General features: G+C 33.3%; 4 protein-coding genes and 1 pseudogene across 4 annotated transcripts; all 5 read right to left on the reverse strand.

Moving 5' to 3' along the window:
* Positions 1-491: 491 nt before the first annotated feature.
* Positions 492-3165, reverse strand: LOC139510456 (putative leucine-rich repeat-containing protein DDB_G0290503). The gene has a single exon (XM_071297038.1). The coding sequence runs from the start codon at positions 3083-3085 to the stop codon at positions 752-754; it is 2334 nt and encodes a 777-aa protein (XP_071153139.1). The 5' UTR covers positions 3086-3165; the 3' UTR covers positions 492-751.
* A 2194-nt stretch (positions 3166-5359) lies between these two features.
* LOC139510414 (uncharacterized) lies at positions 5360-8367 on the reverse strand (annotated as a pseudogene).
* A 2279-nt stretch (positions 8368-10646) lies between these two features.
* On the reverse strand, positions 10647-13421 carry LOC139510098 (LIM/homeobox protein Lhx3-like). Its single transcript, XM_071296350.1, has 4 exons — positions 13241-13421; positions 12563-12765; positions 11790-12077; positions 10647-10962 (listed from the first exon to the last, which is right to left on the reverse strand). Exons 1-4 carry the CDS (start codon positions 13312-13314, stop codon positions 10709-10711), a joined length of 819 nt encoding a protein of 272 aa, XP_071152451.1. The 5' UTR covers positions 13315-13421; the 3' UTR covers positions 10647-10708.
* A 2438-nt stretch (positions 13422-15859) lies between these two features.
* On the reverse strand, positions 15860-16710 carry LOC139510415 (ski oncogene-like). Its single transcript, XM_071296997.1, has one exon. It carries the CDS (start codon positions 16529-16531, stop codon positions 15860-15862), a length of 672 nt encoding a protein of 223 aa, XP_071153098.1. The 5' UTR covers positions 16532-16710.
* A 9048-nt stretch (positions 16711-25758) lies between these two features.
* Positions 25759-27931, reverse strand: LOC139510095 (LIM/homeobox protein Lhx3-like; the record flags this gene model as incomplete). The annotated part of the gene is given in 4 exon segments (XM_071296346.1): positions 25759-26019; positions 26309-26596; positions 27089-27291; positions 27760-27931. Coding segments are annotated over 4 exon segments (917 nt in total), but the record flags the coding sequence as incomplete, so codon positions are not given.

The raw sequence follows: 27931 nt of genomic DNA on the forward strand, positions 1-27931 counted from the left end.
GGGAAATATAACAGAACGGACCCAATGGTGACCTGATACATAAAAACAATCATATGTCTATCTTTTAACTGGCAGAGATAAAATGAATTAACATATCATTAAACACAACTACTAACAAAGATCCTGACTTAGGACAATAAAATGACCGCATGGTGGGGGTAAACTAGTTGTTTCATTCCTATAATCCAAAAATTCTTAATAGTGTTGCCAAATACAGCTAAGGTAATATAATTTTGATGTAGAAAAGCCGTAGTCTGTTATCCAAGTGGGAGGTGAAATACGACCTTGTTCATGATAATGCTTTAACCAAGTCCACAAAATGAAATTGAATGACCAAGTATCCGAAATTTGCACATTTAATTAAAGATCTAGACCGATTGTTTTCTGCCTTTTTACGATTCAGGTGCTACTTTAAATACTATTTTAAAAGACTGTGCTAGTTGAAAATGCAGCACATTGGCAAAAACGAAACCTTTTCACTTAGTTAGAGATTTATATCATAAATGCATTTTTTTTATTGATATAAAGTTATATATGAAAAGTTTAAAACAGAAAATGTTATTTTGAATCAAGTATTTCTTGCACGATAAATCAACTTTATAGTATAGCGTAAACATTCTAAATCAGGAACATCATTATTTAAATGGTCCACTGTCATATCAATGTCAATGAACATTATCCGCATAAGCTTTTGCGATGTACCTTGTTATTCCGTTTAATTTCTTCAAATCATTCATAAATACCTCGGATATTAATTTAAATCCCAATACGCTTGTACAATTCCTTTATGTAGCAATGGTCCGTCTTTATGTAGAAAAAGTGCTGGCCAAACAACGTATTTTACTTTGTTTCCGCTCTTGACAAATTCCTTGTATGTGTTCTTATCAAAAGTTTTGCCTTGTGTTATGTCTCCATCTAAATACATTACGGGATCTTGAATAACCATACACCAACAAAGATTAACACATTGATCAAAGAATGGCGTTTTCATTAGATACTCCATTACGTCTCCATTTTTATTCACATATTCCCAGTTATGCATAGCTGTTTTCCCGATAATCTTATTAGCAAGCAAATGTTTCACAAAATGGTCAGACTTCTGTATTCTTTGTACGACTACATCTTTGCACGCGGGAAAATTGTAAAAATCACTTCTAGAATTAACGTTGAGACACAACGTTTCTGAAATTGTTTTTCCAATGTTATCTATCTGTTCATCTGCCAGTGATAAACATTCGTTATAACAAATTTTTAGTAGTTGGCAAAGATGGAGTACAATCACTTCCTCTATATCAATATGTTCACTGACACTGTAGAATGATTTTATGTCATTGATGAATTCCATAGCATCTGTCCATTCGTTATCATACAGTTCTCCATATTTATCACCAATTTTCATCGGACGATTAGGATCTCCAAGATCGGTAATTGTGGGATTTCCCTTGCTCAGTTTCTCACTAGCAATACTACTAAGCCTAGTTTGGAGTTCGTCTTTTTCTTGAATTAGATATTTTATATTTTCTTTTTTCTCTTTAAGAATCTGTCGAAGATTCATTCTTTCCGTTTCGCATTGGCTCAGCTTATTGGTGTTATCCTTAAAACGTACTTGATGACCTTTTATTTCTTCTTTCAGTTGTAGTATATTCTCTTCTTTTTCTTTAACTGTGGTTTTTGTTTGCTCTCGGGTTTGTCTATTTTCCTCATCAATTCTATTCTTCTCGCTTTGAACTTGTTTCAACAGATCTGATTGATTCTTTATTTTACTATTAAGGTACTCGATTTCTTTATTGTGTTCTTTTTGTTGTTTCTCTATAGTGTCATATAACTTTTGTTTTTCTTTCCATGCATCGGATGCCTTTACTTTTAATTTAGAAATTTGCTTGGCCTTGAACTGTGGATCATACGATAACTTATTCATTTTCTTTATTTCAAGTTGTTTTTGGTTTATGTCGCATGTCAATTCATTTGTCAATTGAGCCATTCCTGTCAGCTGCTCCACAAATCCTTTTTCCTTTTGAATGCCATGCTCTTTCATCATATGGAATTGCTCTGTGATATAATTCATTCGATCAGCATATGAGTCCATGTGATTGTTGTCTAATCTTTTGACCATGTATGTTTCATTTACATGAAAACGACTGTCTTCCAGTTTATTATTGCAGTCTTTTACAAATTGGCACGTTTCCTCTGACAGTTGTATCATGTAACTTATCTCAGTTTTTGACGTTTCTTGTTCTGATTTTAGACCAACGACTTCCCTTTTCAGCGATTCATTCTGTGTTAGAATTTTTTTATATTGGCTTGAAACCATGTCTGTGTCTTTAACCTTAAATGCGTCATCAGATGCTAACTTGTCAACCTCTTCATCAATCATGCCTTTTTGTGGATGTACATTTTGTAACTTTCCGAACTGCTCATCTAAGTTATATATGTTTATTAATCCACAAAGAAATGTTAGTCGGTCAGGAGGTTTTTCAAGCTTATTCATTTGTTTTGCAAAAGTTTGCCATTTATGCAAAAACAGTAGTGGAAATACAGCTCTTGACGTTTTAAATTCCGACATTTTCTCTCTGACACTTTGGATGTCTCTCTCCATTTCAGTGGCATATTCTTCTAGATATTGTTTGTGTTCGTTTAGTTCTGATAAAAGCTTACATTTCCTCTCTGAAATACAATCAACTATCTTTTTACACTGATTTTCTATTTGAATTGTTAAGGTTTCTAGGAGTTTCTTTGTATCAGAAGTCATGTCAAATGAACGTTTTTCATCACTCTCTGTATATTGTTCCGATTGTACGATAAATAAAGCCTCAGTTAAACCCACGATCGAATGATCATCATGGACCTCTATTGTCTGACAGAATTCGCATACTAAATGTTGACACTGGAAACAATATCCGGTCACAGAATTAGGAAGTTCGCTGTGAATTCCACAGAGATGACATTTACTGTCCTTGATATATGAACATACACTTGCGTCATGAAGTTCATAGCATTTTTTACAGCACTTAGTCCCACAGTTTTCACAAAACTGAATCCAATCATTAGATCCGCAAATATTACAAGTCTCAAAAGTATTCGACATTTTGATTAATTAACTAGTCCAAACAGAAAGTACATATCCAAAATTGTATTCCTATTACAGTTGTATGTAAAAGGGACCAAACTGATTTAAAAACATTTATTTAAAAAGTAGAGGTTTTTTTTTGTTTTTTTTTTAAATATTTGCAATATTGATATCGTATATGACTGTCACGAGATAAAGTCTAAAAATAAGTTTTAGTAAAATATAGATATCTATAGAAGATAATTTAAGTCACGAGGAGAACAAATGTACAAACATGAATAGGCAAGACCTTGTGAAGTTTATATCACGATTAGAACGGTACATTTTAAGCAAATGATTTTGCAGTATCTGTAATATTTTATTGTGTTGCTTTTGTATCTACTTGACATAAAAGCTACTTTTTCTCTTTCTATATAGTAATTGACCATGCCACTCCCTATGTCGTTCATTCCTTGAATGTTTCGAATGTGGTTGCCTCTGTCAAATTGTAAATACTAAACCCATGATTCCGTTTAGTTAGATATAAAAAGGCCCCAAGTATGATAAATAACATGACTACATGACCATTTAGTCTATGATCAATTTTGCCTGAGGGAGTTCGATTTAGTACGACCAGTTTGATTTATCAACAGAGAATTTAAGAATAAATTGGTCAAGAAGAAACAAAGGGTGAATTTGATAATTTAACTGTTGTTTTCCTAGTTGCGATCAGTATATTGGGGATGCATCGATATATTTGCGTTAAAACAGAACACTTTTCATTTCAAGTTGGCATCAATTGCATAATTTTTTGTTTGTACGGTGTGGGTGTAGCATCAGTTAGAGGCAACGGTAATTCAGCGATTTTCAAAAATCATAAATATATAAGTAAGATACAATTCAAGGTAACACATAGAAAATGAGGGAAACGCTCGAATTCCGAAATCAAATTGACCTCGCGGAACGATAGGGAAATCAACATTTCTGCTATGCCTGCAGTACACGCTGGTACGTAAAAAAAGTAAAATTACAAAAATACTGAACTCCGAGGGAAATTCAAAACGGAAAGTCCCTAATCAAATGATAAAACACATCAAACGAATGACAACAACTGTCATATTCCTGACTTGGTACAGGCATTTTCAAATTTAGAAAATGGTGGATTGGTTTTATAGCGCCAAATCTATCACTTGTATGACAGTTGCGTCAAATTCCATTATATTTACAACAATTTGTGAACAAAACAGACATAATAGGTAAAATAGTCGCAATATGGATACAGCAGAAAATCTTTAGAATTATTCAGAACGGATCCACAATCAGTAATAATATTTCAATCAGGATTAGGATAAACTCGATAAATTGATGGATCATACTTCTTGTCCCTATATTGACATTTTTGTCACCTTTGATTATTTAAGTATCAGACGAAAGTTTCCATGTTGTGTTTGTTTTGTAGATGTATCCTTAAATACTATGTAGTTCCACATCATTGCTTTTGAATCCATATATTGCATCAAAGATAAACCGACCTCCAAATAATCCAGGAATCTATAATGAAGAGTTTTATAATGGAACGCATGCTTTACTACACATTCGTAAAAATCGAATAATTGATGTTGAGATTTTTCTCTTCAATATTTGGTAACAATTTGACATAAATCTATGCTCATTTTGGAGGACTAGAAATGAATGTCTGTTATACATGTTATATATTGTAATTATTAATTTTAAACGGTCGTTTTGGTACAATTTTGGTATCGTGATTCTATACACGTAAACCAGCATATTTTTGTTTAGATAACAAACAAAACACATTGAGTACATGTATCAAATCAGTGCATTTTACTCAACAGCAGATTTACCAGAGCTTGCCTTTACAAAACAATAATATATACTGGATAAGAAACTTGTTAGAAATGGAAATCACTAGCATACAGTTAGAATATTGGCTCATCCAAAGACGTGTTTTGCTTCATTTCTTTCATTTCAAAAGTTTCAAGTTCAGCAAAATAATATTTAATAACAGATAACTTTAAGTTATTACTTATCAAATGACCAGGCATGATAATTATAGTCACAAATGGTCATATAATACTATATTGACGGTTAATACAGACAATAGTACAACGAATTTACTCCAAATGGAGGGAAATGGTGAGTATAGTTTGGTTAATAAAATCATAGTTAAGCCGGTTCTGGTTTTTTTTTTGTCCATTTTTATGATTTGATTATCAGATATCTGTCCATGACAGACCTAGTTATTATGCCGATATGTGTTACATAATTCGGTAACATATTTAACCTGTTAAACTACTGCCAGTATGCTTGTACGATTCATTTGTAAAGCATCGGTCCGTCTTGGTGTAAGAACAATGCTGGCCAGACAACATATTTTACTTTGTTTCCGCTTTTAACAAATTCTTTGTATGTATTCTTGTCAATTGATGTGCCTGGCTTAATGTCTTCGTCTAAATACATTACGGGATCTTGAATAACCATACACCAACAAAGGTTTATGCATTTTTCAAAAAAATGTGTTTTCATTAGAAGCTCAATTACGTCTGCACTTTTGTATGCATAATCCCATGCATTCATCGCTGTTTTGCCAATAATCTGATTTTTGAATAGATCATTCGCAAAATGTTCATGCCTTAATCTTCTCTGAGTTGCGACATCTTTGCAAAGAGATAAATCGCAAATTTCCTCTCTAGAACTGATGTTGAGACAAAATGTTTCTGCAAGTGTTTTGCCAATCTTATCTATCTGTTCATCTGCTAGTACTAAGCATTCATGGTAACAACTTTTTAACAACCTACAAAGATGAAGTACAAGTATTTCCTCAAAATCTGGGTGTACACTGTCGCTATAGAATGGTTTTATGTCATTGGTGCATTCCATAGCATCTGTCCATTCATTATCATATAATTCTCCATACTTTTCACCAATTTTCATTGGACGATTTGGATCTCCAAGATCGGTAATAGACGGGTTCCCCTTAACTAGTTTTTCTCCAGCAACACTACTTAACCTTGTTTGAAGGTCGTCTTTTTCTGTTTTTAATTGTGCTATGGTGTCTTCTCTCTCTTTAAGGAGGTAACGGATCTGAGTGGTTTCGACTTCGTTGTGTTGAAGTCTCTTTTGTAGTAGATTTACATAGTCCTGTGAACTTTCAGTACATCCTTTACCTTCCTCTTTCAGATTGAGTCTGTTTTCCTTCCTTTCACTGAGTATTTTTTCATATTTTTCTTGTAACTCTCTGAAATCTTTTTTTAAATTAGCAGTCGTTTTCTCTTTCTTTGTGAACGTCTTTAAGTCGTTTCTTAAGCCTTTCGTTCTCTTCTCTGTGTTGTACTCTAACTTTCTTCAGTGTTTCATATAAGAATTGTTCTCTTGGCATGTCAGCAGATTTCGGCTCTTCCCATTGCGATTGGGAATCTTTCACAGAGTTATCTATTTTCCTCCCTTGCAAACTCATCTTGTTATATGATTTGTTTATTTCCTCCATCATCCTGACGTTAATTTGGTCATTTCACCAGGTGTTTTTATTACACATGTGTTAGTCAGTTTCTTTCTGATAGAAGCTCTCTTTCAATTCAATATGTTTTCACTAATGTGGAAATACGATTTGCCGCGATTTTATTTAATTTCTGTCAAGAAAGTACCATTTTGAATTTTGGCAACATTAAGTCCTTGAGAAACATTGTTTATTTCTTTCATTGTGATAATTTCATAGAATTTATTGATATACGTATCCATAAATTTCTTTTCAACTGCACTTATTACATAACATACTTCCACTGTTCCCGCACATACGTGTCAAATTATAAAACTAACCACTCCTATAAAACTCGGGCATTAGTTGCTTTGTATTGTTTTATAATACTTTTGTGTTAAAAAGAAAGTAAGATTACAAAACATGACTCAAGTGGTCGTAATGTGAACGAGAGCAACACGTGATCACACGTGTCATGATAACAGTCAATGACTTTCTATAGAAAAGTCATTAACCTCATTATTAACAAGGGTTGCAATATTGTTATCTTCGCGTAACCGTCCCGAGTCGTTTTCTAAAAATAACTTTAAAGTAAACAATTGACAATTAAACCAGTAATTATGAAGGAAGTTAGAAGTGAAATATATATACTATGTATATCTATGGCAATTCGTTTTTTTTATTTTTTTTATTCCATTTTCAATATATTTAAAAAGTACTTGAGATATCTTATGAATTAAATATTTTTAAAAGTTATATCAATATCTTAGTAGTTATTTAGGCCTCGGCGGTGTAATGGGAACGCTTAACTGTGATGTTAACGCCGAAGTGCGATGGTTTTACGCCGAAGTTCGATGGACCTTTCGCTGAAGTGCGATGGCTTGGTATGAAGTTTGAATATTGTGACGTTTTCAGATACAACTTTATTAGACAAAATGGATTAGTAGGCAGGATAATTAGTTTATGTATATGAAGGTTTCATGTGTACAAAGGAAAGGAAACAGAGACACACAAACAATTCATATCCCGTACATGCAGTTTTGAGCGTTGGACGTGAAGAATACATAAATAGGTAAAACTAAGTCAGACAGCAAATCATGGGGAACAAAGCGGCTAAAAGATTAGCTCGGCCTGCATATGGGCTAACCAGTGCTTGGAAGTAAAAAAATGTATGCCGCTGAAATGAATGCTGCTTTGTAAGAAAACCCGCACTGTAAGTCTAATTTGATGTCCTTATAGTATTAATCTTCTACAACGGGTTAGTCCCGAATGATACCTGCTTGGTGTACTTCTCAATTTCTGCTGCTCAGCGGAGAAACTGCTAATTCTCAATAATTTGACAGAACGTGCGTCATATCTCACTAAAAGTAAAACATGTATGTTTATTTCTTACAAACTGTTATGATTCCAGACAAATGGATGAATGAGTGTTGTAAGCAAATTCTTAGCTATAAGATAACAAGAACAAATTACTAGTATATTTGATAAAAATATAGATGGACCTTGCTAAGTCATTAATATAGACCGCCGTGCTGAACCCGTTTTTTTTATATATAAAGAAATGTCCATTATAATACTAAATATGAAAAAAAGTAAAATCACAAAAGTACTGAACTCAGAGGAAAATCAAATCGGAAAGTCCCTAATCACATGGCAAATTCAAATGACAAAACACATCAAAAACGAATGGACAAGAACTGTCATATTCCTGACTTTGTACAGGCATTTTCAAATGTAGAAAATGGTTGATTAAACCTGGTTTTATAGCGCTAAACCTATCACTTTGTACAACAGTCTCGTAATCCAGTGTATTTTCTGACTCCATATTGCTGTGTGTGCTAACTGAATGATTAACTTAAAAATCAAAGTCTTCGGTTTGGCCTGACCAGAAATTTTTTTTTTTATTTTCTTATTGCAACGCTACCACGCTAACCACTTCACCGCCACCTGAGATGGGGTTTTAACTTCAGACCATCGCATTTAGCTATTACATACAACGCACTTCAGTGTAAACAAAATCGGTATTTTTGTTATTTTACTTTCATCACAATATTGTGCATTACACTAATACAAAGTTCAGGACTTGGCATTTGGTATAAGCAACAAAAAATATAAATCAAATCTAACCAAAGTCGAGAGGATGTCTATATTTCCATTCCCCATTCAACCCTTTGAGGATCATAAAAAGTGAAATAACTAAAATACCGAACTCCGTGGAAAATTCAAATGGAAAGTCCCTAATCACATGGCTAAAATCAAAAGCTAAAACACACCATACGAATGGACAACAACTGTCATATTCTCGACTTGGAACTGTCATTTTCTTATGTAGAAAATGGTAGATTAAACCTGATTTTATAGCTAGCAAAGGCTCTCACTTGCAAAACAGTCGCATGAAATTCCATTATATTGTTTGAACAAAACAAACAGACATAATAGTTTAAAATGTCAAACATATATAGGGGTTCAGCAGTCAACATAGAAACACAAAAAGGCATAATAGACAAATCACATAAGAAACACAAAAGACAAAAATACAACAATTTACTACAATGCACATTAGCACGGTGACAGTTAGTTGCTATTTGCGATGAAAATATTCCATGTTCCTTATTTTGAAAATCGTGTTGGTAGGAACGCCATATTACGTTCAAACTGGAAATAAATGAATTAGCCACCAAGTGCAAATGTTGCTGGAATAACATACATTAGGTATGCTCGAGACCAAAACTTTATGATAGCACCTTTATGTAGAGCATAAAACAATATAAAAACCTCTAAAGCTAGCTATATAGTTACTAATCATTAATAGAGACAACCTTTGTTTTTAATACAAATAATATACTAGTAAATAGATATAGGAAGATGTGGTGTGAGTGCCAATGAGACAACTCTCCATACAAATAACAATTTAAAAAGTAAACCATTATAGGTTAAAGTACGGCCTTCAACACGGAGCCTTGGCTCACACCGAACAACAAGCTATAAAGGGCCCTTAAAATTACTAGTGTAAAACCATTCAAACGGGAAAACCAACGGTCTAATCTATATAAACAAAACGAGAAACGAGAAACACGTATGTATTACATAAACAAACGACAACTACTGTACATCAGATTCCTGACTTAGGACAGGTGCAAACATTTGCAGCGGGATTAAACGTTTTAATGGATCCAAACCTTCTCCCTTTTTCTGAAACAATAGCATAACATCACAACAAAGAAAAACATACGATAAAATATCAATTGGCAGACTTAACTCAATCAAAAAACGTATGATTAAACAATGAACGAATAAATTTGATCTGCGATATCCGAATACAAATGCACAGTTAATTAAATATTAGAGACAAACATTCATGACCAAAAAGCTAACAAACAAATTCAAACACAGGACATGACTGAGAAATATTTAACCAATCAATGTTCACTTTAGAAAAAAACCGGTTTTTTTATAATCTTGAAGTTTATACAAATGTTGTAAGAATAAGTGAAAAATTGAAGATATTACAAATAATAGTAAAGACTGCTTTGTATACATTAGAACTGCTTGAGTTACACACTTACAAATTAATTAGTTCTCACAGGGGAATTTGAGAAGCTGTTGGGATATAAAAACTTACTGAGTCCAGCGTCCTATACTCGCTCTACTGAGTTATGCTTTCGTTGTTCGGACGATACATCACTCGCCGACTTAATCTAGTACATCATGACTAGTGGTATAATGATATCCCGGCGACTATTGAACAGTAAACCAACAACTGTACCGACCCAGTATTGGTAAAATCAAAGAATTTTGTCGATTTAAATATGTGTATTGTGTGTTTCTTGTACAAGATACTAAAGGAATAATTTAAAAACATAAGTCAAAGAAAGACCGCCAACAATAGCATAGCAAAACGAGAAAGACAAAAAAAAGACAAACAGTACTCCAAATAACAGTTCATAGAAAACTAAAGATTTTGCACGAATTCCAAAATCTAGCGAGGTCTTATGTGCTCTGGAAGGGTTATTATATCCTGTTTTACAAGTGGCACATGTATTGCTGTATGTGAAGCTTCAGGTTGATCAGGTACGATCACAACAAAAAGTTTGAAAATACAAATTAAAAAATCAAAATCCTTTATTGCAAATTTAAACAACAAATCAAATACATTAATTATGATATTAACCAATGTTTTGCCATTTACAGTTGATTCTAGATCTGGGGTCAGACGAATGTCTATTGTCTATGTCGGACTCAGTTCTACGTTTGTGTAAAATCTCGCCATTTATAATATCCACTGGAGACAGATCGATATTTGGCGGGACACTGTCATGTGCCAGAACTGTCGTTAGCCAATCATTGCTGTTCATTCGTCCTGCAGATTGGTTATACAAACGTTCGTGAAAAACGGGCTGTGATGGGATTCTAGAAATGTCTGAAAAGTTAAACGGGAATATATTAGTTTTACTGACAAGACATAAGTGTAATTAAGAACAATTAAACAATAAATATTTAAGTTTCAGTTTAATGGTATGCCTGTAATTTTGATGGTTGTTTTCTCCTCTCCTTCTCTGCTTTGTAAAACAAGTGATTAGGAATTTTCTTAGTACCATTTAGAGACTACTGAATGGTGAAAAAATTAAGCAAGTCCGCTCATCATACAATAGTATACAATGAATTCCCGATTTTTTTTTTTATTTTAACGTCATTTTTGAAAGATATTAATCTCAATGGTCACGATGCATACTAATCAAATTTAAAACATATCAAATATTTAATAGAGAATCATTAAATAGAAATAAAATTCCTTGCAGAGTACATCATACAGCAGACCAAAAGATCTTCTTGCATATGTTAAAGACGTCATACTGGTGACTCCCCCAAACTAAAAGAGTCCCAAATCGTCAGAATAAAAATGTTAATATTCACAGTTTTCTGTATAACACTTTTGTAATAATGAAACTATGTTCTTTCACTTTGAGAATGGAAATGCAAACATGTTTTACTAATGTAAGGATACTACATTTCGACGCTTTGTAGTGTGATGTGATGTATATATCATATCTACATTTTGGAGCAAAGTATTAAACAAATTATCATTAGAACATTTCAAAGTGAATTACCGTTAAAAGTTTTGTTTCGTGCTAATAAATCATGATCTTAATTTTGCATCAAGCTGATAACAGCAGATCGTGCAAGGTTAATTAACATTTTCATACAACAGAAAATGTTTCACTCGTTTTTTTAATAACTACGTTATACCTTGTGAAAATCTTCCGTTGTGGACTTCAGGTTCGTCGTAACTGGTTTCCACAGCATGATTATGGGGTGATGACTTTTTGTCCTTTGCTCTTTTATTTTGGAACCACACTTGTATTACTCTATAGTCTAGACATAAATCTCGGCTCAATCGTCTTCGCGCTTCACGGGTTGGTTTTGGATTTTTGCTGTAAGCTTTTGTCAAGCATTTTAACTGTTGTGGACTTATGCTGGTTCTGTGTCGTTTACCACTTCCGGTGGAACATTCTGAATCACTATCGTCTTGCGAATCTACAAAACAAGAAAATTGCAAATTTTATCTTCAATTGCCAGAAACAATAAGTCGACTCCATTTTAAAACTGATAAGTATGGTGATTTCATATCTCAATACACGAAATCACCTGACTAAGCCAATATTAAATTAAAAACAAAATGCCATTTGTTGAATATCCTTTGTTTTGGATGTTTGGCCGGAAGTCGCTAACGCAGACCTCCAATACAATTCAACATAAAACAAAGACATAGAACAGAAACAACAACATGAAACAAAGACAAATGAACAAAAGAAAAAAGAAAACAAACAAAACGAAAACAAATTAGTTAACCAATGAAAGATAAATGAAATAAACAAACCGGCATCTCGAGGTCAACATATGATACAGTTTTACATAGAAAGACTTTGGTTTCTAAATTAGCGAAACTGTTTATAATTTATTAGAATGAACTGTGGGGAAACATGACAAATCAATTATAAATTGAGAGTTGCTTAACTTACCATTCGTCCGTAAGGCTCGGTAATCATCACCACATACGAGTTTGTTGTCGTCTGAAAGGTAAAACTGTTCCCCTGTCTGTAATGGACGATAGCAGACGACACACTTGAAACACGTCTGATGGTAGACGTTTTTCTGAACTCTTTGTACATACTCGTTATCAGACAGAACCAATTTACAGCTAGAACACCGGAACGGGTGTGATCTGTATAAGAAAAGAAATATCAACATTCAATTCAGAATTAAAAAAAACGGATAAATCATAATACAATAAATTGTATTTTATGATTGTATACTAAAGGTAACTCATTTAAAGAATAAAATAAAAGCAAAACAAAACAAAACAAAACAAACGATAAGAAAAACAAAATTATGGGATACAAACAAACAAACGTCAGAAGCGCTTTTCTGGGTTTACTTTCATCATGAAAGCTCAAAACAAATTTAGAATAAAAGGATATATTGTTTCTTGAATGCGTTAGGAGGTTATGACCAAAAGGCACTATTGCTAATTGTTGAAGACCGTTCCACTGAAATTAACCCCTAAACCTTAGAAAACCAATGCATATGTGTTAAAAGTTAGGGATACTCCACTCGACAATTACGTAACGAAGACATTCTTAAATTGCTGATCTTAAAATTCATTTTGGTTTTGCATTTTGTTATTTCAGTTAACTCACCTTATATAATCTTCATAACACAACAAATTACTACCGTTTCCATAGCAACTGTTTCCCAATGGTTTTTCACACATAGAACATTGTAAACATGACGGGTGCCACACTTTGTCATGGATACGTAATAATGACTTGTCGTATATGATGTTACCACATCGAGCACACCCAGGAACACCTAAAGACAAAAATACAATATAAATATGTGTTAGTGTGCAGATTAAGACAATTTGAAAAACCTGTCATGCAGTTATAAATAATGCTTTTCATTGCTGCACAATGACCGGCTTGTAAAATATGGGGAATTAATAATCAAGTTTCTTTAATGAACTTTTATATTTGTTTTCCCGTATTTTGTGAAGTAGTTTATACTTCTTCAATATAGATTGATGGTGTGTTTATGTTCACTATTATCATGGATTATGTCGAATTCAAAATATCTTGTATTGTTCTAAAAGGTTACTCTATGTATAGAAATATTGTTAATTTTCTCATCCGACAGTAAAATCCAAGAGCAATTAAATCTATTTTTGGCTGTGTTGATTGCATTTCAAGTCGGATTACTCGTAATTTAATCAAATGTTTCATGAAGAGAAAGTACCATGTTTTCTGTACGTTGAAAAAAGCGTTGCTTGAAAAAAAAACTCTTTCATTGGTCCGCACGTTGTCTATAAAAAGTGGGGAATAACAACCACTATCCAGCAACTCGTAAGTCTTATTTGCCTGTCTTTTATCCTGGTCGGCCTATATTATCGAAATCAAGCCTATCGTATGTATACTGTTAATATATAATTGTTCTCTTCCTGAAGTTGCACGAATCAGTTGCCACTTGACGTTAAGCAAGAACTTGAACAATTATCAATCTACTTTGGACTTTCCGGTTTGTGTATTACGTTTTTGAATATCTGTTCCTTTTACGTTTTATCAGAAGTCCATTACTAGGTGGTAATGGACTTCTGGTTTTATCTATATCTTCTTCGTTCAAATATCTACATTTTTCATCATTGAATAATGACAGTTATATTGAATTTGATATATACTATTCCTCATCTTTTTGGTAAAAGTTACGAAGTTTAAATAAAAAAAAGTGTAAAAAGAAATTAACAGTGATTCACTGACAGAAAACTAATACCAAACCTTCTGACGAGCAAAGAAAACAAAACAAAATAAAAAAAATAATTGAAAAAAAAAAACATCTTCCTTATGCGTGTGGATTATATCCGCTGAAAGAAACAGTAAGAACTTAATGAGAATAGATTTTTAAAAGTCTGAAAATATGTTTGTGTACAGTGAACGATAACACTTTCAAATTCGTTTTTCGCCGATCTTCGTTAAAATAAAAAAAAAATTAAACGGATGAAAATCAGAGATGGACTGCATTTACACTTGCATTAATATATATATACTTTTTGTTGCGACAGTAATGCTTTTAAAATATTTGTACATACCGCCTTTCCACGAATCAATATTCTCTGGGTCTGAAGCTGTATCGGACGTGTTCGGAGATGAATATTCCATTTTATAAAATTTCGACTATTTCAACCAACTAGCATCAAATAAATGATTGTTTATTACAACTCTTTCAGTAATGATTTGTAAACCTTATATGCCTGTATTTTCAAAGTAGTAAATGTCAATGTGACTTAGTTAAATAGTTTTGATAATATGAGATGTCTCTGGGATGAGCTACGTTTATAATACCTCAAGTATTTTTATTTGTCTGATTTATCTGAAATCCGACTGAGTAATTACAAATTATCTGTCTGGCCTGATAAAAGTCTTGACCAAAACTAGACATAAACAAACGACTCCTTCCGGTGTTTATTCAACAATAACTTCTGATAATTAGGTTAATTGGTGATAACATGTGGAGGGTCGCGTGTTTCTTTGTTTGTTTGTTTGTTGTGATCACTTGTCCATTGATGTTCTTTGACGGGTCGATTACACGTGTTAACGGAAAACAAACAAAGTGATTGGTGTGAGTGATCGATACTATTAGAATGTCTGATCATGTCTGAGCAATACAAATTTATTTTGAGACGTGTATTTATTATTATTTTTTTTTAAATTTACTTATTTTATTTTCTCTCGAATATTTATATAGGCTTTAAATTGGTATAATTATTTTGTAATAGAACTCTTTACTCAATGTAGAAATGCTACTGGAAATGTTAATTAACTTAATCTGTTTATATAACATTCAGTCTATACCATATATATATAACAAAATTATATCTATAGGCTTTTATACATAAAAAATCATTGTACGTACATAGTAATGTTTCTTGTGAAATCGATAGGTTTTTTTAACTTATAATATTTTTAGATAATCGTCAGATTGTTGTTATATTTTGGCATATTTTATTATTTTTCGAAATTCTTATCACTCGAAAAGGAATAGATTTCAAATGGATAACATTAGAGAGGTGTGGGGCATGTGATTAGTTTTACAGGCCCTAGGGGTACATGTACCATTATTTAAATTCTACTTTTCTTTGTGGTGGTATTTTTTTTAAAATACTCTTAATAACTTTTTTATTTTATCTATGATGTATAATTATAATACATCCTGTTTTGTGATATTTAAATTTATCTTTATTTGATTTTGTTTCTTCAAAATCCTTATCAGAAAAAGAATAAATTATAAAAGCTGTAGAATGGTTTTATGTCATTGGTGCATTCCATAGCATCTGTCCATTCATTATCATATAATTCTCCATACTTTTCACCAATTTTCATTGGACGATTTGGATCTCCAAGATCGGTAATAGACGGGTTCCCCTTAACTAGTTTTTCTCCAGCAACACTACTTAACCTTGTTTGAAGGTCGTCTTTTTCTGTTTTTAATTGTGCTATGGTGTCTTCTTTCTCTTTAAGGAGGTAACGGATCTGAGTGGTTTCGACTTCGTTGTGTTGAAGTCTCTTTTGTAGTAGATGTACATAGTGCTGTGAACTTTCAGTACATCCTTTACCTTCCTCTTTCAGATTGAGTCTGTTTTCCTTCCTTTCACTGACTAACTTTTCATAGTTTTCTTGTAACTCTCTGAAATCTTTTTTTAAATTAGCAAAGTCGTTTTCTCTTTCTTTGTGAACTTCTTTAAGTCGTTTCTTAAGCCTTTCTTTCTCTTCTCTGTGTTGTACTCTAACTTTCTTCAATGTTTCATATAAGAATTGTTCTCTTGGCATGTCAGCAGATTTCGGCTCTTCCCATTTCGATTGCGAATCTTTCACAGAGTTATCTATTTTCCTCCCTTCCAAACTCATCTTGTTATGTGATTTGTTAATTTCCTCCATCATCCTGACGTTAACTTGGTCATATCACCAGGTGTTTTTTATTACACATGTGTAATTCGGTTTCTTTCTGATAGAAGCGCTCTTTCAATTCAATATGTTTTCACTAATGTGGAAATACGATTTGCCGCGATTTTATTTTATTTCTGTCAAGAAAGTACCATTTTGAATTTTGGCAACATTAAGTCCTTGAGAAACATTGTTAATCTCTTTCATTGTGATATTTTCATAGAATTTATTAATATATGTAATCCATAAATTTCATTTCAACTGCACTTATTACATAACATACTTCTACAGTTCCTGCAAATACGTGTCAAATTATAAAACTAACCACTCCTATATAACTCGGCCATAAGTCGCTTTGTATTGTTTTATAATACTTCTGTGTTAAAAAGAAAGTAAGATTTCAAAACATGACTCAAGTCGTCGCAATATGAACGAGAGCAACACGTGATCACACGTGTATAACAGTCAATGACTTTCTATAGAAAAGTCATTAACCTCATCATTAACAAGGTTTGCAATATTGGTATCTACGTGTAACCGTCCCGAGCCGTTTTCTAAAAATAACTTTAAAATAAACAAATGACAATTAAACCAGTAATTATGAAGGAAGTTAGAAGTGAAATATATATATATTATGTATACCTATGGCACTCGAGCTATGGCAATTTAGTTTTTTATTTATTCCATTTTCAATATAATTTAAAAAGTACTTGAGATATCTTATGAATTAAATCGTTTTAAAAGTTATATCAATAATGAAAGAAAGTGATAAAATAGATCGTACCCCTGTAACAATAAACCAAGATGGCGGTCAGAAAACAAGAAGAGGTAGACCATTAGGTCAGAAAACAAGAAGAGGTAGACCATTAGGTTCCAAGAACAATTTAAGGAATAATTCGACACCAAGGCCAAGCTCCCCTGCCATTTTAACACAAAATTAATTTCAAACACTGCGGGTAGAATAGGAAAATGACGATGCATGGGTATGCGAAAATTGCAAAACAGTGTTTACAAATCCAGACGCAAAAACGTTGGAATGCCAGAGATGTAAAAAACAATACTGTACCAAATGTCTTAACAAATCAGATGATGAGTACAACATTCTAAGTAAGTCTGACTCGATGTGGTTTTGTAATCCCTGCAGAGGTAAAGTTGAAAAGAACATTATAACAGATCTAAAAACAGAAGAAAGATGCAACGCAATAATAGAAGAGTTTGAACAAAGGCTACATTTCCTAGAGACAGAAATCCAGACAAAATGTGATGAAGACACAGTTAGAAAAATAGTACGACAAGAATTAGTCAACAACAACCAGGATGACACAGACACAGCGCCTATACTGCCACAAGCCGAAAATAACTCAGTCACATCAGTTATATCAGAACTTAACGAAAGGAAATCAAGAAAAAATAATTTAACCATATACGGAACCAAGGAATGTAACTCTGAAAATGTAGAAGAAAGGAAAGACTTCGATTTAGAACTATTGACTGACATTGCACAGAACTGTAAGATAGACCTAAATACATACAACATAGGTAAGCTAAGAATAATTGGTAAATTTGATAAAGACAAAGTTCATAGACCGTTATTAATTCAAAGTGAAACACCCGATTTTAAAATAGCTGTTTTGAGAAACGCGAGTAAGCTAAAGGGAACAGATAAGAAATATTATGCCATATCATTGGGCCACGACATGACAAAATCAGAAAGAGAGAAGGAAAACAAGTTATTTGCGGAAACCAAGGAAAAAGAAAATAAGAGCCAGGCAAAGTAAGAGGCCCTCCAGGTACTCGACGAATAATAAGGGTGCAATAAAAACTAAAAACATAAGAAAAAGAAATTGTACAAATGTAGATAAAGATGTAAATATGTTTCATGTTCTTAACAGTTTGAGTTGTTTTTATACGAACGCCGACCAATTTAGAAATAAGTTTGCAGAATTCCAAACTAGAATTAATACTTATCGTCCAATGATAATTGGTATTACTAAAGTTAAACCTAAAAACAGTGCTTATAAATTGAACCCGGCAGAGTTTAATTTAGATTTAATAGACAATTATGATCTTTTTTTCAATTAACATTGATAGTGACAAAGGAAGAGGTATGATATTTACATGTACACAAAACACTAGGAGCGAAAGAAGTAAATATGGAAATAAACTATGAAGAAAATATATTTGTGAAAATTGCACTAAATAAAAATGACGCTCTTTTACTGGGACTACTATATAGGTCACCGTCAGAAACTACTGCTCTCAGCAACAATAATTCAAATATTTAAATTTAATTACTGAGTCAATTCAAAAGAATTTCTCACATATAGTATTATTTGGAGATATGAATTACCCTAATGTTGACTGGGAAACACATAACTGTAAGAGTGATAACATAGAGTGGGATGAATATAAATTTACACAGTGTGTTCAAGACAATTACTTGTACCAGCATGTAACAAAACCAACCAGATGGAAGGGACCAGACACACAACATGTATTAGACCTCATATTCGCGAACGAAGAAAATATGGTAAGCGATATTGAGTACCTAAGTCCACTGGGGAAAAGTGATCACTGTGTGATACAATTTCAATATAACTGTTACACAAAATTGAAAATTGACAATAGAACAAAAATGCTACGATAGAGGTAACTATGCAGTTTTAACAAAGAAATATTGGAGACAAATTGGGAAGTGCTTTTAAACCAAGGTGATCACATAGATAAAAATTGGGAAAAATTTCATGAAAAATTATCAGAGATGGAGAAGCGTTATATCCCTGTCAAGAGAATAAAAACCTCAACTAAAAGAAGGAGTGATTTTTAAATGGACAAAAAAAATTTAGAGAAAATAAAAAAATAAAAACTCTCTATGTAGGAAGTCAATTGCTACTAAAGATCCAAGTATAAGATTGGATTACAATAAAGTACGTTATCAAGTAAAGACGATGACAAATAAACTAAAAAGGGAACATGAAAAGAAACTGTCAACAAATGCTAAGAAAAATCCAAAAGCAATAAGGAAATACATAAAGTCCAAGTATAAAACAAGATCAGGAATAGGTGAACTATTAATAGACCAAAACGACAATACGTCTAGAAAGACCGATGACGACAAAGATTATGCTGAAATTTTAGCAACGTTTTTCAACAGTGTCTTCACAAAAGAACCAGAAGGAGAAGGTACCTACCTTACCAATAAAAAACACTGAAAATAAAATGCTACAAATAAACTTACCAGGAATAAAATTTAATATATACGCAAGACACGCGTTTCGTCTACAAAAGACTCATCAGTGACGTTCGAATCAAAAATGTTATAAAAGGCCAAATAAAGTACGAAGTTGAAGAGATTTGAGGACCAAAAATTCCTAAAGGTTTTGCCAAATACAACTAAGGTAATCTATTCCTGAGGTAGAAAAGCCTTAGTTTTTCCAAAATTCAAAGTTTTGTCAACAGTTAATTTATAATTATAAACATATCAATGGTAACTCAAGTCAACACAGAAGTGCTGACTACTGGGCTGGTGATACCCTCGGGGAAATAAATCTCACCAGCAGTGGCATCGACCCAGTGATTGCAAATAAACTCATCATAGATACCAGGAATAAAATTTTAATATTTACGCCAGACGCGCGTTTCGTCTACAAAAGACTCATCAGTGACGCTCGAATCAAAAATGTTATAAAAGGCCAAATAAAGTACGAAGTTGAAGAGATTTGAGGACAAAAAATTCCTAAAAGTTTTGCCAAATACAGCTAAGGTAATCTATTCCTGAGGTAGAAAAGCCTTAAAATGAATATAAATAAGGAAGAAATAGCTAAGATACTTGAGGGACTGAAGGTTGAAAAATCTCCGGGACCAGATAGGATACACCCAAGAATACTCATAGAGTCAGCAGAAACAATATCAACACCATTATGCATAATATTCAACCAATCAATAACAAACAGTACTGTTCCAAGTAGATGGAAAGAAGCACAAATTAGCGCTATTTTAAAGAAAGGAAAAAATGTATTGCTGGTAACTATAGACCTGTCAGTCTAACCTCAGTGGTGTGCAAAGTAATGGAAAAATTGGTACGTGAACATATTGTCAAACATATGAAAAGCAACAAATTCTTTACTGATCGTCAATATGGATTTATATCAGGCAGATCTACATCTCTTCAACTTTTAAATGTTTTGGACAAATGGCTAGAAGCCCTCGGTAATGGGAAATCTATCGATGTTATTTACATGGACTATATGAAAGCATTCGACACTGTTCCGCACAAAAGACTAATGAACAAACTCAGAGCATATGGCACAGAACTTTCAGTTCTGAATTGGGTCGATAGTTTTCTAAGTGACAGGATATAACACGTTTCAATAAACAATAGAACATCATCATGGTCAAAAGTAACTTCAGGTATACCCCATGGCCAAGGATCTATGCTTGGGCCTCTACTTTCTGTGATTTTCATAAATGACCTACCAAACATGGTTGATTCCGACGTATACCTCTTTGCAGATGATACTAAAATTTTTAACACAATTAGTTAGAAAGAGGATAAAACTCAATTACAAAGTGACTTAAATAAACTATCGCTATGGAGTGATACCTGGCTATTAAAGTTTCACCTCGACAAGTGCAAACATATGCACATAGGTAAACCGGAATCAGACTCAAAATAAACACTGAAATCGACAATAATACAAAAAGTTACTGAGGAAAAAGACATTGGTATAGGGGGCGGGTTGAGATCTCATAAACATGTTTAACTCTTCCGCAATTTTGCGCCTGTCCCAAGTCAGGAGCCTCTGGCTTTTGTTAGTCTTGTATGATTTTTTATTTTAGTTTCTTGCGTATAATTCGGAGTTTAGTATGACGTCCATTATCAGTGTACTAGTATACATATTTTTTAAGGGGCCAGCTGAAGGACGCCTACGGGTACGGGAGTTTCTCGCTACATTGAAGACACATTGGTGGCCTTCGGCTGTTGTCTGCTCTATGGTCGGGTTGTTGTCGCTTTGACACATTCCCCATTTCCTTTCTCAATTTTATTGGAGTAATTATTGACACTCTGAATTAAATTTCGAAAAACATATAAGTGAGAAAGTTAATAAAGCAAATTCCGTGTCTGCACTACTGAGAAGGACTTTCTAATATTTAGATACAGATACCTTTGTACTACTATACAAGACACTCGTAAGAACACATTTAGAGTTTGCAAGCTCAATATGGCATCCATATAAAATAAAATATATTGACATGATTGAGAATATACAGCGCCGGGCAACTAAACAACTACCAGGATTAAAGAATTTAACTTACTCAGAAAGACTGCGAAAATTAAAACTACCATCTCTAAATTTCAGACGGGTCCGAGGTGACATGATTGAATTATATAAAATACTGGACGGAAAATATGATAAAGAGGCGGCACAATTTGTTAAATTATGGAAGGATATGACTACAAGAACAGGGGTACGCGGCAACAGTCTGAAAATATTTCCACAGAGAGCAAGAACAGAATTAAGGAGAAATGTTTTTGCTCTATGAGTGGTGAGACCATGGAATACACTACCCGAAATTATAGTGACATCACCAACCACAAATACATTTAAGAATAGACTAGGCAAATACTGGATGAACCAAGCAATGGTGTACGAAGACTATAAATCAACAATCACCGGAAGTGGAGAAGATTTAGATATAGAGATTGATGAAGAGGAGCTTTAGTTCCTGTGTCAGTAAAAGAACCTAAGTAAATATCTTAGTAGCTATTTAGGCCTCGGAAGTTCGATGGGAACGCTGAAGTGCGATGTCTACGCCGAAGTGCGATGGTCTTTCGCTGAAGTGCGTTGGCATGGTATAAATTTTGGATATTGGGACATTTCAAATATAACGTTATACGGATTCGTATGCAAGATAATTAGTTTATGTATATGCAGATGTCATGCGTACGAAGGAAAGTAAACGGAAAGACACAAACAATTCAAGTCCCGAACATGCAGTTTTGAGCGTTGGACGTATAGATTAAAGAAATAGGTAAAAGTAAGTCAGATAGCAAATAATGGGGAACAAAGCGGCTATACGATTATCTAAGTCTTTATATGGGCTAACCATTGTTTGAAAGTAAACAATGTATGCCGCTAAGATGAATCCTGCTTTGTAAGAAAACCCGCACTCTCTGTTTAATTTGTTTGTCCTTATAGTATTAATCTTCTGCAACCGGTTAGACCCGAATGATACCTACTTGGTGTAATTCTCAATTTCTGCTGCTCAGCGGAGAAGCTACTAATTCTCAAAATTTTGACAGAAAATGCGTCATATCTCACTAAAAGTAAAACATGTATGTTTATTTCTTAAAAACTGTTATGATACCAGACAAATGGATGAATGAGTGTTGTACGCAAATTCTTAGCAATAAGATGACAAGAACAAGTTACTTGTATAGTTGATAAAAATATAGATGGACCTTGCTAAGTCAATAATATAGACCGCCGTGCTGAACCCGTTTCTTAATCGCACTTAAACATTCAATATAAAGACATGTCCATTATAATACTTAATATAACCCAACTAGTGTATTTTCTGACTCCATACTGCTGTATGTGCTAACCAAATGATTAACTGAAAAATCAATGTATTTGGTTTGGCCTGACCAAAAAAACATTATTAATGCAAGGCTACCACGCCAACCACTACACAGCCCCATGAGATGGGGTTCTATTTTTAGACCATCGCATTTAGCTATTATAAACAACGCACTTTATCGTTAAAAAAAATCGGTATTTTTGTTATTTTACTTTTAACACAGTTTTGTGCGAATTTCAAACGCGCAATTTTACACCAGTACTCAAAACCCTCCTTCCTTTATGGGTGCATTTTACATAGACAAATAAAATCGTATAATATAATCAAAATGAGGATGTTAATATGATGTATGCCTTTTTGTGCTTCTTTGTTACATTTGTTGTTTTTATGGTGATTAAGATGATAACACAATGTTGACTGCTGTACCCCTATTTTTGACATTTTTACCTATTGTGTCTGTTTGTTTTGTTCACGCATCGGTGACAATATAATGGAATTTGATGCGACTGTCATACAAGTGAGAGGTTTAGCTAGCTATAAAACCAGGTTCAATCCACCATGTTCTACATTTGAAAATGGCTGTACCAAGTCAGGAATATGACAGTTCTTGTCCATTCGTTTTTGATGCGTTTTGTTATTTGATTTTGCCATGTGATTATGGACTTTCCGAATTGATTTTCCCTCGAGTTCAGTATTTTTGTGATTTTACTTTTCCCTTATTCAAAGTTAACAAGACACTATATTATTACGATGTTTTCAGGACTTGGAATTTAATATAAGCAACAAAAATATAAATAAAATCTAACCAAAGTCGAATGGATGTTTATACTTTTATATCCCATTCAACACTTTGAAGATCATAAAAAGTGAAATAACTAAAATCCGAACTCCTAGAAAAATTCAAAACGGAAAGTCTCTCATTAAAATGGAAAAATTAAAAGCTCAAACACACCAAACGAATGGACAACTGTCATATTCCTGACTTGGAACCGTCATTTTATTATGTGGAAAATTGTGGATTAAACTTGGTTTTATAGCTAGCAAAAGCTCTCACTTGTAAAACAGTCTCATATCCAATACATTGCTTGGATAAAACAAACAGACATAATCGCAGATCAAATTTATTCGTTCATTGTTTAATCATACGTTTTTTGATTGAGTTAAGTCTGCCAATTGATATTTTATCGTATGTTTTTCTTTGTTGTGATGTTATGCTATTGTTTCAGAAAAAGGGAGAAGGTTTGGATCCATTAAAACGTTTAATCCCGCTGCAAATGATTGCACCTGTCCTAAGTCAGGAATCTGATGTACAGTAGTTGTCGTTGGTTTGTGTAATTTATACGTGTTTCTCGTTTCTCGTTTTGTTTATATAGATTAGACCGTTGGTTTTCCCGTTTGAATGGTTTTACACTAGTAATTTTGGGGCCCTTTATAGCTTGTTGTTCGGTGTGAGCCAAGGCTCCGTGTTGAAGGCCGTACTTTAACCTATAATGGTTTACTTTTTAAATTGTTATTTGTATGGAGAGTTGTCTCATTGGCACTCACACCACATCTTCCTATATCTATATAATAGTTTGAATGTCAAAAATAGGGGTACAGCAGTCAACGTTGTGTTATAATCTTAATCACTGTAAAATAAAATTAAAAATATGTCAACAAAGATACACAAAAAGGCATAATAGACAAACAACATTAGCAAACACGAAAGACAATAATACAACAATTTACTATAGCACATTAGCAAAATGACAGTTAGTTTGCTATTTGCGATGAAAATATTCCATGTTCCTTATTTTAAAAATCGTGTAGGTAGGTTCAAACTGGAAATAAACGATTTAGCTACCACGTGCTAATGATTCTGGAATAACATACGTTAGGTATGCTCGAGACCAAAAATTTGTGATAGCATGTTTATGATGAGCATAAAACAATATAAAAATCCTTCTAAAGCCAGCTCTGGTTACCTAGAGACAACCTTTGTGTTTAATACAAATAATATACTAGTAAAGACTGCTTTGTATATATTAGAACTGCATGAGTTACGCACTTTCATTACGTTCTCACGGGGGAATTTGGGAAGCTGTATGGACATAACAACTTGTTGAGTCCATTGTCGCTCTACTGAGTTATGCTTTCGTTTTTCTGACGATGTCTTAATCGCCGACTTTACCTATAGTACATCATGACTAGTGGTATAATGATATCCCAGCGACTATTGAACAGTACAACAACAGCTGTACTGACCCAGTATTGGTTAAATTAAAGAGTTTTATCTATTTACATGCGCGTGTTATGTGCTTCCTGTACAAGATACTAAAGGAATAATTCAAAACCATGTACAAGTCAAAGAAAAAACCGCCAGCAATAACATATCAAAAACAAAAATAAATAAAGACAAACAAGACTCCAAATAACAGTTCATTGAAAACTAAAGATTTAGCAACACAAAGATTAAATCCTCTGTGATCTCATGTGTTCCGGAAGGGAAAACATATCCTGTTCCACAACTGTCACATACCATGCTTTATGTGAAGAATCACGTTTATCATGTCCGCTCATATCACAACAAAAAGTGCGGAAAGAAACGACTACAAAATCAAAATCAAAATCTTTTATTGCAAATTTACACAAGTGAAATAAATTATGGTATCAACCAATGTTTTGCCATTTGCAGTTGATTCTAGATCTGGGGTCAGACGAATGTCTATTGTCTATGTCAGACTCAGTTCTACGTTTGTGTAAAATCTCGCCATTTATAATATCCACGGGAGACAGATCGATATTTGGAGGGACACTGTCATGCGCCAGAACTGTCGTTAGCCAATCGTTGCTGTTTATTCGTCCTGCAGATTGGTTATACAAACGTTCGTGAATAACTGGCTGCGATGGGATTCTAGAAACATCTGAAGAGTCAAACAAGAAACATGTTAGTTTTATTGACAAGACACTTTTACAATTATTGTCATACTAGTACTACATTTTGAAGCTTTGTTTTGTGATGTATATCCTACTACATTTGGGATCAAGGCATTAAACAAATCATCATTAAAGATTTTCAAATGAAAAGTCTTGTTTCATGCTCAGCAATCAAGATCTCTATTTTGCATCAAGCTTATGATTTTGAAAGGTTAAACATTTTCATATATTATAACAGAAAATGTTTCACTCGTTATTTTAATATCTACGTTATACCTTGTGAAAATCTTCCGTTGTGGACTTCAGGTTCGTCGTAACTGGTTTCCACAGCATGATTATGAGGTGATGACTTTTTGTCCTTTGCTCTTTTATTTTGGAACCACACTTGTATTACTCTATAGTCTAGACATAAATCTCGGCTCAATCGTCTGCGCGCTTCACGGGTTGGTTTTGGATTTTTGCTGTAAGCTTTTGTCAAGCAGTTTAACTGTTGTGGACTAATGCTGGTTCTGTGTCGTTTACCACTTCCGGTGGAACATTCTGAGTCACTATCGTCTTGCGAATCTGAAAACAAGAAAATTGCAAATTGTATTGTCAATAGCCAGAAACAATAAGTCAACTCCATTTTAAAGCTGATGAGTATATATATATAATTTCATCATATCTCAATGCACGAAATCACCTGACTAAGCCAATATTAAATTAAAAACAAAATGCCATTAGTTGAATATCCTTTGTTTTGCATGTTTGGCCGGAAGTCGCTAACGCAGACCTCCAATACATATCAACATAAAACAAAGACATAGAACAGAAACAACAACATGAAACAAAGACAAATGAACAGAAGAAAAAATAAAACAAACAAAACGAAAACAAATTAGTTAGCCAATGAAGGATAAATGAAATAAACAAACCGGCATCTCGAGGTCAACATACGATACAGTTTTACATAGAAAGACTTTGGTTTCTGAAATAAGGAAACTGTTTATAATTTATTAGAATGAACTGTGGGGAAAAATGACAAGTCAACTATAAATTAAGAGTTGCTTAACTTACCATTCGTCCGCAAGGCTCTGTAATCATCACCACATACGAGTTTGTTGTCGTCTGAAAGGTAAAACTGTTCTCCCGTCTGTAATGGACGATAGCAGACGACACACTTGAAACACGTCTGATGATAGACGTTTTTCTGAACTCTTTGTACATACTCGTTATCAGACAGAACCAATTTACAGCTAGAACACCGGAACGGGTGTGATCTGTATAAGAAAAGAAATATCAGGTTAAACGGGACATTCAATTCAGAATTAAAAAAACGGATAAATCATAATACAATAAATTGTATTCTATGATTGTATACTAAAGGTAACTCATATAAAGAATAAAATAAAAGCAAAACAAAACAAACAATAAGAAAAACAAAACTATGGGATACAAACAAACAAACGTCAGAAGCTCTTTTCTGGGTTTACTTTCATCATGAACGCTCAAAACAAATTTAGAATAAAAGGATACATTGAATGCGTGAGGATGTTATGACCAAAAGGCACTATTGCTAATTGTTGAAGACCGTTCGACTGAAGTTAACCCCTAACCCTTAGAAAACCAATGCATATGTGTTAAAAGTTAGGGATACTCCACTCGACAATTACGTAACGAAGACATTCTAAAATTGCTGATCTTAAAATTCATTTTGATTTTGCATTTTGTTATTTCAGTTAACTCACCTTATATAATCTTCATAACACAACAAATTACTACCGTTACCATAGCAACTGTTTCCTAATGGTTTTTCACACATAGAACATTGTAAACATGACGGGTGCCACACTTTGTCATGGATACGTAATAATGACTTGTCGTATATGATGTTACCACATCGAGCACACCCAGGAACAC

Source organism: Mytilus edulis, chromosome 2 (assembly GCF_963676685.1).
Source record: "Mytilus edulis chromosome 2, xbMytEdul2.2, whole genome shotgun sequence".
Classification (NCBI taxonomy): Eukaryota; Metazoa; Mollusca; class Bivalvia; order Mytilida; family Mytilidae; genus Mytilus; species Mytilus edulis.

Coding starts and splice junctions, on each gene's coding strand:
- LOC139510456 (XM_071297038.1), bottom strand. CDS start 3,085: ATGTCGAATACTTTTGAGACTTGTAATATTTGCGGATCTAATGATTGG.
- LOC139510098 (XM_071296350.1), bottom strand. CDS start 13,314: ATGTGTGAAAAACCATTGGGAAACAGTTGCTATGGAAACGGTAGTAAT. Junction 12,078..12,562: donor CCGAGCCTTACGGACGAATG/GTAAGTTAAGCA, acceptor CTTGTTTTGTAG/ATTCGCAAGACGATAGTGAT. Junction 10,963..11,789: donor CAACGGAAGATTTTCACAAG/GTATAACGTAGT, acceptor TTAACTTTTCAG/ACATTTCTAGAATCCCATCA.
- LOC139510415 (XM_071296997.1), bottom strand. CDS start 16,531: ATGATGGAGGAAATTAACAAATCACATAACAAGATGAGTTTGGAAGGG.